The following is a 12,212-nucleotide window of genomic DNA, read 5'->3' as shown; positions in this document are numbered from 1 at the left end:
TAGATAAAAACTTGTGTTAGACGATCTCACGTGTCGTATTTTGTGGAACGCATATCTTATTTAGGTCATCAATTACTTTTTATGTTAAAAATATTACTTTTATTGTGAATATCGATAGGTTTGACCCGTGTTACAGATAAAGATTTGTGATACTGTCTCACGAAAAACCTACTAATATAGCTATATGTATAAAGAGTGAGTCTCATGTGAGATCGTCTCACGGATCATAATTTGTGAGACGGGTCAACCCTACCCATATTCACACTAAAAAGTAATACTATTAGCATAAAAAGTGATACTTTTTCATGGGTGACCCAAATAAGAGATCCGTCTCACAAATAATACCCGTGAGACCGTCTCACACAAGTTTTTGACATGTATAAAATAGAGTCTCGTGTCATATTTATCTTTGGTTATTCGTGACATACCATTTTTTTCTTCCAAAATAATATATCCTCAGAATACCGTATTTTTAAAATAAAAGGTACAATAAAATAAATTTTGAAGTGTTAACTTTAATTTTTTTAAAAAAATTGGATTGATTGCAACATTGAATTATACGCATAATATAACTATTTTTATGTTTATTTGAAAAAGGCAAATTTTCAATTTTATTAATGAATACACAGTGAGTGACATTATTAGTCGTATATTTTTATATCAAATCGAAGACGGTCATGTAACTACTTTTTGATGATCATTTTAGTCCTTGTCATGATCAAAATCATTTAATTAAATAGTTAATATCATTGTTGATTTTTGTTTTCAATTACATGGTTACATACATGCGCATATCACAAAGGGTTTTTAATCACATACTTATAAAAATTTAAGAATGATATTATACAATTATTTACATGATTCTAACGAGAAAAATACATAAATACAATACTATAATTGATTGAGTGAAAGGTTACTAAATTTAAAATATCACTATTTTGTATATACATAACTAAAATTAACATGTTGACTTCGAAGAAGTTTTTAATTTTGGGTCTGATCGTTGACGCAAAGTTGAACGCGAAACTAATTCTCAAGTACTTATGCGATATTCAAATCAATATCTACCGAATTTTTCTTTTTCACGCCTTAAAAGCACAAGTGCCATTACAAAAGGGAAATACTAGCAAAAACCCTTCAAAATATTGTTGACCCAAAGGAAAAAAATAAAAATAAAAATAAAAAACAAACAAACGTGGCGATCAATTTTTACAATTGATGACCAAACTGGCGACACCTTTAGTACCAAAAGAAGGAGAAAATGATGGTCTAGGGCACTTCTTTGTTATGGTCGCCTTGGGACCAAATTTGTGGTGATTCAAATTCCCCCCATAGCTCTTACACGACTTCATTCTTTCGATATAAGAGCTCTCCTTCTTTGCAAGATCTTCTAGTCTCCTCACACTTGCTAATGACCCAAAAGTTTGTGACTTCCCATGGTAATACTTGGACAGACCCCTCCTAAGTAAATAAAGTTTGAGAATAGTGTAAGCTTGGCTAAAAGCACACATAACATTCTTTATCTGGGAAGAAATCATCTGTTACACCTTGTTATACATCTCCTTTCTGGTTTTCATTGTTCAATAAGTAAATTATAATTTAGTGTAATTAAGATTGCTTACTTGACAGGGAGTTGGGACATGAGCTCAGCCAACTCGAAAAGAGGCCCTAGTCGAGGGGACGAATCGGAGGAAGATGGTGATGATGCATCATCTGCTAGCTCGGAGGATAAGGAGGAAGATGACTCAACCGAATCATCCATGGAAGAGAAAGAAGACTCCATGGATCCACAATACTCAGCCGACTTCTTCGATCCCATTTCTTGAAAATTCTTCGTTTCTTCGCCCATGGAAAAGAACCCACGAGAATATTGAAGCCAAAGATTGAAGAGTGATGGTTGTTTTGAGGATAAGTCCCTTTTATGTCACAAAAAATAAGGGGAAGTGTGTGTGTGTGTGTATATATATATATACATGGCAAATGGGGTGCAAGTGGATGTATATGTGGCTAATAATGAGTGGGTTTGAGGGGTATGATTGGGTGTACACATTTTTTGTATGTATTGTACTTAAATCTATTATCTCTTACTATTATTAAGAATATCTATGATAAAAATAAAAATAATATATTGATCTGTATTTTGCTCTTCCAATTTTAATTTATGTTATATCAATATGTTTTTATGTTATACTATATTACACTTTTGTTTTTGTTTTTATTTTTATAATTTTAACAAACACTTTTGTTTTTTATTTTTTTAATTACAAGAGTACAAATAGCACTGTAGTCTCTCGATATTTTTTAAATTTCACTTTAATCCATCAATAATTATAAAAAAATTATACATATACGTATCGCGTGTGTAAAATAATTAGTATTGTTATTATCCATAAAACACCTTTGTTTCGATCCTAATGGGAAATTGGGGGCATTCTTTTGGCTTGAAATTGCTCAGCTTTCACATTGTACAAGGAAGAGGATAAGGTATGTGGGTTTGACTCCATCCATATCCGAGTCACCAATGCCTTTACCTTTGCACTTTGGGCAGACTTAGGTCACCATCTCCCGCATCTTTTGTCCCCACAGTTATGACACGAGGCAGACTGTCTTTTTAGGCAATCCACAGTTTCAACATTATGCCAGCGAGGGTTTTTTTTTTTAAAACTAATTCAAATTTCAAATTTTATTTCAAAACTAATTTAAAGAAAAAAGTATTTGCAAAAGTAATGTAAGCCAACGTGAAGCAACGTCCGTGCTTACTTAACGTGGACGCTGGATATGTGGAGCCACATTTGCACGACAGATTTTTAGCGACGGAATATATTCAAATAACCGTCGCTAAAATCAAATTCACGACTGTTTATAACAATTGGCGCTAAAGTTGAATCTGCGACGGGTTAGAACCGTCGTTAATATTAGCGACGGTTTTACGACGAGATAAAACCGTCGCGATTTCGAAATTTTATATTAAAACCGAATTAACCAACCGAAATAACCGAACCGTTTTGGTAGAAAATCGAATCGAACCGAAAGAAAATAGTTCGGATATCGGATTATATATTTCTAAACCCGAAAACCGAAAAAACCGAAAACATAACCCAACCGACCGATGGACACCCCTATCCACAATATGTGAACCTCAAAAGACAAGTCTCGATCTTTAAAATTTATATTAATTTCTTACCCACATTTTTTCCCATCCTCATAAGAGATATAACAAAAATTCATGTGAAACAGTCTCACGAATCTTATTTTCTAAGACATCTATCTTATTTGAGTCATTGATTAAAAATAAAAAAAAAATATTATTTTTTATGCTAAAGTATTATTTTTTTTTTGTAAATATCGATATGGTTGACACGTCTCGCAGATAAAGATTCAGGAGACCGTCTCACAAGACCCTACTATAGAGATATTATGCACAAACTTTATTATGTTTCTTATTATTATTACTTAAAAAAATTTAAGTTTTTAAATATGAAATTATATCTTATATCTATAGAATAATTACCTTCGAAACACAATCGTTTTTATCATTGAATTAATCTCTTTTTGAGAAATAAAATAACATGAATTTTCAGAAAATAAGACTCGTGAGACTGTTTCACATGAATTTTTGTCATATCTCTTATGAGGATGGGAAAAAATGTAGGTAAGAAATTAATATAAATTTTAAAGATTGAGACTTGTCTTTTGAAGTTCACATATTGTCGGTAAGGGTTTTCATCGGTCGGTTGGGTTATGTTTTCGGTTTTTTCGGTTTTCGATTTTCGGTTTAGAAATATATAATCCGATATCCGAACCATTTTCTTTCGGTTCCATTCGATTTTCTACCAAAACGGTTCGGTTATTTCCGTCGGTTAATTCGGTTTTAATATAATTATTTAAATTAATGATATAAATATATTGTAAAATATAATATGTTAATTTTTTACGGATTTTTTTAGTAAAATATTAAAATATAATGTCTAAATTAATTAAACAAACAAAAATGTACCGCGGTTTAGAAAATTCCAAAATTTCGAAATCGCGACGGTTTTTAAACCGTCGCTACTATTAGCGACGGTTATAACCCGTCGCAGATTCAATTTGAGCGACGGGTGTTAAAAACCGTCGCAAATGTGATTTTAGCGACGGTTTGTGGAATATATTCTGTCGCTAAAAGTCCGTCGCGCAGACATGGCTCCACATATGCAGCGTCCGCGCTTACTAAGCGCGGATTGCATTACTTTTGCAAATACTTTTTTTTTTAAAATTAGTTTTGAAATAAAATTTGAAATTTGAATTAGTTTTAAAAAAAACCCTGCAAGCGAGTCCCTTGCTGGTCAATTTGTACTCGAAGTAAACACTAATTGGACTTTGAATTGTGGTTTATCCTTTTATTGCAGTAGAATGATCGAGTATTGCTTAAAATCAGACAAAAATATTCATAAAAAAACTTGTAAAAATAAAAGAAAAGAAAAGAATCAACATAACACGACGCGATCAATTTTTTCTAAGCTAGAAAAATAATTTTTGTTAATTATTTATTTATTGTTTCTATAATGGAGGTGGGGAGTTCGAACCTAATATCTCTCCCCTCGATAAGAGAGTTCACATAATCAAACCAAGAGTTTTTTGTGCAAGCCGTCATTTACTCGTTCGAAAAAAGTAACTACGGGATATACACAAATAGAATGAAAAATAACTACAGGCTTATGATTTTATATTAAAATAAAAAGAAAAAGTTGTGAACTTGAATAACCCTTTCGTGTTTGCGATGTTGCATTAATTTGTATTAGATATTTAAGATAACATGTTCGATTTTCATATATTATGATGATTATAATTATTAAAACAATAATTGTTGGTGTGTAATAATTTTCTTAGCTTTAACTGTGTCTGATATATGTCGATTGAACTTTTATACGATTAAATATTTGATTTGAACTATTACTATTAGTTATAGTTTTTGATAAAGTAACAAACGATCGATCGTGCAGTATTTATTAACATAATTTCTCTAAAACTTTTGAAAATTCTATCATATAAGTTATAGTCGAAAATATTTGCAATGGACTTCTAACATTTTGTCAATAATTTAAATATAGTAAACAATATGTTTTTAAAAAAATTTGATGAGACGTGTTTAAAACTGTGGCTGAAGTAAATCATATTCTTGACTCTATTAGTAAAAAAATTATCATATTTTAATGAAGTGATTTTATGTTATCGTACTTAGGTAACTCAATTTTATTTGAGTCACTAATTAAAAGGACTACTATAACCATATTATAGATATATGACTCGAATATTTTAAAATCTAACCTTGAAAAATATTACGACCTCTCAATACAAATATGCATATACAAGGATGCAAATTTCAAAAAAAATATTTTGAGGGAAATTAAGTTGGTATCCATATTTTATCTCAGTTTTTTTTAGTGATGTGTGCTCAGTAAAAAAAAAAAAAAAAAAGATAAAATGATCATTTTTCTGAAAAACCAAAATATTTTTCTAAAAATTGGTGACTAAAAACAAATTGAATATATTGTGTCCAAGATATAGGTAGCTAGAGGCTCCAATGGAAAGGAACCGCTCGGGTGATGTACAAAAGAAACGAAGAATTAAAAAATATTTGGATAATTTTGTAAGGATCTTATCTTACAAATTAAATATCGAGGATATCATGATGGGCAATATATAATTAAAACTAGTGATTATGCACACGCGATGCGTGTGTACAATTTTTTTTATCATTATCAATGGATTAAAATGTAATTTGATAATTTATGGGGTGACTAAATTGATATTTAAATTGTTGAAATAAAAAAAATAAATAAAAGTGTGTGTTGAAATTTGGAAAAAAAAAATAACAAAAAACAAAAGTGTAATAATAATATTATGTAAGGGTAAAATTGGAAAAAAAAAATTGGTGTCCTCCTAGGTAATTACTATCATAGTATAGATAATCCGAGGATTTTGACCGATAACTTATGTAATATAACTGCATCTACCGGTTCACGTATTTGGGGTGAATTTCAAATCCATAATATATTTCAAATTTCTTAATTTGTGTGGATGGAAAAAAAATTTAAGATTGTATTTGGGGTGAATTTCAAATCCATAATAACAAATCAAGTCAACTTATACAATATTATTGGGCTTAAAATAAAATAAATTTTAAAAGTAAAAAATGTGTATTTATTTGTATTTAATAATATTATTGGGCTTAAAATAATTTAAATAAATAATAAAATTTATTTTCTAGTTTGTTCATGTGCGCTTAAATCATTTTTAATAGTTCGATGATCAAAATAATTTTTAAATTTATACATAAATCTCTTTCATGCTCATGTCATGTCGAGGTATTGTAGAAGAAAAACAGTAAAATCCGATCCAATTTATCGTTTAAGCTTGTTATTCTGGATATTATTCAAAAATATCGTAATGAAAAGAACATATAAATCATGTCATTTTTAATAGTCCGTTGATCAAAATAATTTTCAAATATTTTAATGAATCCAAAATCCTATCTATCTATATTATTTATTTATTTGGTTTTACGTTTGAAAAAAATTATATAGATCAGATGCAGAAGTACTTTATACTCCCAAAAATAAAAAATAAAAAGCATTAATATGGAATATTAAAAAGCATCCCAAATTAATATAAATATTAACAAATATATCAATTTTTGAAGTCCTAAATAAACATTTTTAAAATTAAAACAAATAAATATCAAAGATTCTCCACGCGGGGAGTTCTTACGCGAAGGTTCTGGATTGGTGCTAAGGGAGTTCGCGACAGCTAAATACACCAGGATTCTGCATTACCATCTATCCATAATCTGCTTTCTTCTTCATTAAGCAACAATCCTTCTCCCGATCCCTCTTACAGATCGCTCAATTGGATTAATTGCTGTCTCAATTTCAAGAATCACCATGTCTTCCCCCGCCGAGTAACTTTTCAACTTTCTGCTCTTCGTGTGCGCTTTATTGAGGATTTGAATTTGTTTTTTATGACCGCGTTAGGCGTAAACGTTTGATTAAGATTTTGCAATTTGAGGCGTTTGAGGGCTATTTGTTGTTGTATGATTGCGTATCTTGTTATTAACTGTCCTCTTTCTTGTTGATTCTTTCTGTCTTTATTCTAGTTTGTGTCTTCGGATGAAGCATTGTCGTTTGTTGATGGACATTTTTACGAATTTTGATTTTTTTGAAGTTGAGTGTTGCTTTGACTTTTGATTTAGTGCTTCGGGAATGGACTTAAATCTTGATCTTGTGATACCCTATCTACGGAATTACGGTAGATGCATCTGAATGTAGGCAAAAACTGAAGATTATAAGGTTGTAGCAAATTCTGTGACATGACATAATGGTATCACAGGTGGTTGTCTATTGCCTTGTGGGACAAAATACATCTCGTAGTTGTAACATTTGAGACAGTGCTGCAGACATTCTAAGCCTTTGGATTTGAGACGGAAGTAGGATTCTGAAGGTGGGGTAGTTTAGATAATCTAAAATTGCGTTACAGTAGAAAACTGAAAAGGTTTAGAAGATTGTGTAATGAACACAACCAAGATTGATCATTATCAGAAAGCGAATATTGTCGATCAAAGTCTCTTTTTGTGAACCTGTGGGCCATGAGTGTGATGGACTCTGAATTGTAGAGCAAGGCGCTCTAAGACTTATGAGTATGTTTTGCAATGCTTGCACTTTTTGAAGTGAAACACCCTAAATAAAAATATGCTAGAATCTGAATATTCGAAGAAAATTTCAGTACATGTAATGCAATTTGTACTTAACAAATTATGAAATAATAAAATGAAATTCATTAGCACATACGTGAAAATGCATGTTCATTATCTTGCATTCTGTTTACATGGAACTAGTGTCTACTTCCTTTCAAATTTCTACTTGTTCTTTGCATGTGCTATGGTTCTGGATCCTACACAAATGTATATGCTTATACATCAGACAGTAATTTTCAATCATTGATGTTCATGATTTCAATTATTGGTTCGTTTGATCTATAGATTCTACAAGTCTCTTCCGCCTATAGCTAAAGCTTATGGAACTGCATGCTTATTGGTGACTATTGCATGTCAAATTGGGCTGCTCAACGGACAACAACTTGCAATGATCCCTTATCTGGTGTTCTTCCGTTTTGAGGTGAACTTATTTCTTATTTTAGCCCTCCTATCGTGTTTGATATTAAATAAGTTTATAGAATACATTTGCGGTGATTGTCAAATTAATACATCCTTGTATTGTTTAATAAAATTGTTCGTTAAGTCACCGTGAATGTATGAGTGTGGATTATGAATCAGCTAATTTTATAAAATCTAGTTTATCTTTTTTCGTTTTTCCTGGCTCCAAATCATTTTGCGCCATACCACAGGGGTGCATGCAATACAAATGCAATTATTACTGCAGCATGACCGTTAAGCAGCTATAAGATTTTTTTAATGGTAGGATCTATTGCATTTTGCAAGTTTGTGTTTCACTCGACACTTAAGTCAACGCAACCTATCCTTCGAAATTTCATGTTTACAAATTGTGTCATACTAAAAATCCCGCTTTTTCTTTCTTACCCACGCACAAACATATCTTCGGTAATAAAATGAAAACGAATATAGTAATTGTGAACTGTGTAATGTAAACTCGTATTGGATTCGAGATTAATTTTGAACTTGTTATCTGGAAACCAATTTTTTTGATGGAATCTCAATTTTATTGTCAGGTGTGGCGGCTGATAACCACATTCTTTTTTCTAGGCAACTTTTCCATCAATTTTGGGATTCGCCTTTTAATGATGTATGTTGCAATACAATGACAATAACTATGTCTTATTTGAAGATTTACCTTCTCTGATTATTTTAGATCGAGATATTTGTTGAATAGTGCCTTCATCATTACTTTCTGATGCTGTAGAGCAAGATACGGAGTTCAATTGGAAAGTGGACCTTTTCAAAGAAGAACAGCTGATTTCTTGTGGATGATGTTGTTTGGAGCTTTTTCTATATTGGTATATCAAGTTTCTCCTCTATCCTCCCCCCTCTCTTTAGGACTTCATATTCGATGTACCCTTTCTGTCTTTATCGAGAAGCCGATCCTATGAAAAGGGGTTCTATTATACGTTCCCGTATTGTTTTCCCTCCTTTTCGATTGACTGTTCCTCTTATAGCATCATTCTCGTCATTTTGAAGGCCACTTAGCTTTAAGAAGTTTAAATGGCTATTTCTTTGTTTTATTCATTCTGTTCTATAACATATGCACTTTTTTGCTTGTATAGGCTCTATCTGCCATACCCTTCTTCTGGTCCCCTTACTTGGGCGTATCACTTGTATTCATGCTTCTGTATGTATGGAGTAGAGAATATCCAAATGCCAGCATCAACCTTTATGGCCTTGTAACTCTTAAGGTACTTTAATTCTTATTTTGGGTTTCTCAACAACAAAGTTTCTTGGTTTCTTCTTTCATACTGGGCTCATTGTTACTTTCTTTTTTGGCTTAGGCATTTTACTTGCCCTGGGCAATGCTTTGTTTAGATACCATCTTTGGTTCTCCGATTGCACCAGATCTTTTGGGTATTATTGCTGGGCATCTTTATTACTTCCTAACTGTGCTTCATCCGCTTGCTGGTGGGAAGAATATACTGAAGACGCCAAATTTGATGTATCCTTTTCTTGTTGTCTGTACTCGATCGCACACAAACAAGTGCTTGTGCCAGCACAAGCTTCACGTAATTAGTTGCACCAGGTTAAAAATCATTTTCCAATGTGTTTTGTCTCAAGATATTGTTATACCATGAACATGCCATGTCGCTCATGCGTTTTCTCGCTCAACTTTGTTATCCCCAATATTCTGGTGTAGTGCCTTAGAATTAGTACTAGAAAAAAGGTTAGGAGTGGTGGGATTGAAACGACACAAATAATACCCTCGTTCCCTTGGAAACATGAAAACCTTCTGATTTCCTCCCGGGTTTCTTTAATTTGTATTCAGACATAAAATAGTGGCAAGGTGGAGAATTGGTGCTCCAGCAAACAGCGCACCTCAGCCTGACAGAACTACTGGTGGGGTATTTAGGGGAAGATCTCATCGCCTCGGTGGATAATACAACTGCTGTTCTTTAACATGGAAACGACATTAACTTTGTTACACAAACATCTGTTAACAAAGCTCTAGCTTTTGAGGGGATATAATTTCGTATTTAGATATAATATATGCTGAAAAGTCAAGTTGGGCATTTTAAAAGATTGCGCAACCGTGGACAGAATCCGAACCTTTTCCTCTGGAAAAAATTAAATGTTAAACTAGCGCTTCTATTCTTCTTTGCATATATAATTATCCATGTTTTGATTGACTTTGTATAGCAATAGACTCGCTAGTGATACAGAAGATTATCACGAGCATGATCACCGCGCTCGGTATTGAATTGCTTGTAGCAAGATGGGACAAAAATTATTGTTGTTAACATTCAAAGGTTTTAGGCTAATTTCGTGAGCTGAGCTGCAACCCCAGGTAAGTAATCCTGAACTTAAAGTCAATTTCAGAATTATTTTCCTGATTTACCAAATAGATTGAACTCCAGCGTTTAAACGAGTTTACAATAATCAGCCTCTAGACTTGAATTCTGTACAAGATTATATATATATATATATATATATACCTCAAACGAATTGCAAATGAGTTGCGGCTTTTGGACCATAAAGCCGCAACTCATTTGCAATTCGTTTAAGGTATAGATATTTAGATACAGCCCCCACAACCCCAAATAAATTAGAGTGGGTTTCGTGTGAGACCGTCTCACGGATCTTAATATGTGAGACGGGTCAACCCTACTCATATTCACACTCAAAATTAATACTCTTAGCATAAAAAGTAATACTTAAAATATTACTTTTTCATGGATGACCCAAATAGGAGATTTGTCTCACGAATACAACTCGTGAGACCGTTCACACAAGTTTTTGTCAATAAATTAAGCCCTTTAGACTAAGCACAAGGAGATTAGTTTCGAATTTTCATCGAACTGCTTACTGCAAAGTCGTTAGTGTAATAGGAAATGTTGAAAATCTATCAGTTCTTGCATGTAAATATAGGTCGCCACGGATTCTACAATACCGTAATCCAGCGATTGTTTAAGGCCGCAACGTACTTTTTTGGCTTGTGATCACCAATTACAAATCGATAATAGTTGAGAGCCGTCTTGCTTTAAATTGCTAGTAATCTATCAAAAATTTAAATTTATTTTTCATGGTAGGAAAGAGAGAGAAAATAGACGATGTTGTGCGATTATAGGATGGAGTGTTTGGACTTTGGTTGGGTTTATGAAATAGTGTGTATACATTGAGATATAAAATGAACATTGTTTTAGGATAAAAGAAACGGGGAGATTATTGTCAGGAGAATGATGTTTATGCTCTAAGTTTTGTTAAAAATAAAGGGGGCGTTAATTTTTTTAAAATTCGAAATATCTAATAATTTTAAGGTGACAAAATTTTTAATTCCACAAGCTTGAGAATAAAATGCAAAATAAATTAAATTTGAAATTAAGATTAAGGTATTTTTATATCCACTACTGACTAAATATTTTTTTTATAAATTAAATTATTATTTTGATCTTATCTATTTGATGCTGATATATTCTAAATATTAAGATTTAATTAATGTAAGCTCTTTTTTTTAAGTGAATTCTTTTAAAATATATTTAAATAATTAATTTGATAAAAAAAACATTTTATTTTCAGAAACTAATATTATTTATATTGGATATCATGATTGATTGAAATAGTAGAAACTAAAGAAGATATGTGATAAATTATAAAAACAAGAATGCAACGTTTTTTTATTTGAAAAAAGAAAGAAAAAATAATGCATAATTAAGTTGAAATAAATGTAGCAGCAATATTTAGTTTAATTTACAGTAGTTTTAATTTTAATTATGATAATAATTGAGTAGTTTTGAAAATATGAAGTTTTTGGCAATCTAATTTAGGGATTGAGAATCATTAAAAAAAATTACTTAGACAAAAAAAAAGATTCATATTGTCAACTTATACAACAAAAGATAGAGTCGGAGTAGTGTGTGTGAAATAAAGAGTATACGTATGATTTCATTTATTGTTATTGTGGTTTATTGATTGAATTAACTTATTATTCTATTTTGTATAAAATTTGACCATTTTTTCCTTGTTATAAATAGTTACATTTTATTCTTGTGCACAT

The 12,212-nt window shown here is 31.5% G+C and overlaps 1 protein-coding gene across 1 annotated transcript; it reads left to right on the top strand.

Annotated features, from left to right (window-relative positions):
• Positions 1–6,714: 6,714 nt before the first annotated feature.
• LOC140825905 (derlin-1) lies at positions 6,715–10,311 on the top strand. The gene is made up of 7 exons (XM_073187943.1): positions 6,715–6,940; positions 8,018–8,153; positions 8,725–8,798; positions 8,916–9,009; positions 9,277–9,405; positions 9,499–9,659; positions 9,987–10,311. The coding sequence occupies exons 1-7, from the start codon at positions 6,924–6,926 to the stop codon at positions 10,096–10,098; spliced, it is 723 nt and encodes a 240-aa protein (XP_073044044.1). The 5' UTR covers positions 6,715–6,923; the 3' UTR covers positions 10,099–10,311.
• The last annotated feature ends 1,901 nt before the right edge of the window (positions 10,312–12,212 follow it).

Source organism: Primulina eburnea, chromosome 3 (assembly GCF_022965805.1).
Source record: "Primulina eburnea isolate SZY01 chromosome 3, ASM2296580v1, whole genome shotgun sequence".
Classification (NCBI taxonomy): Eukaryota; Viridiplantae; Streptophyta; class Magnoliopsida; order Lamiales; family Gesneriaceae; genus Primulina; species Primulina eburnea.
The sequence above is the reverse complement of the archived record's forward strand: the minus strand, read 5'-3'. Positions and strand labels throughout refer to the sequence as shown.

Coding starts and splice junctions, on each gene's coding strand:
- LOC140825905 (XM_073187943.1), top strand. Junction 8,154..8,724: donor TGGTGTTCTTCCGTTTTGAG/GTGAACTTATTT, acceptor TTTTATTGTCAG/GTGTGGCGGCTGATAACCAC. Junction 9,406..9,498: donor ATGGCCTTGTAACTCTTAAG/GTACTTTAATTC, acceptor TTTTTGGCTTAG/GCATTTTACTTGCCCTGGGC.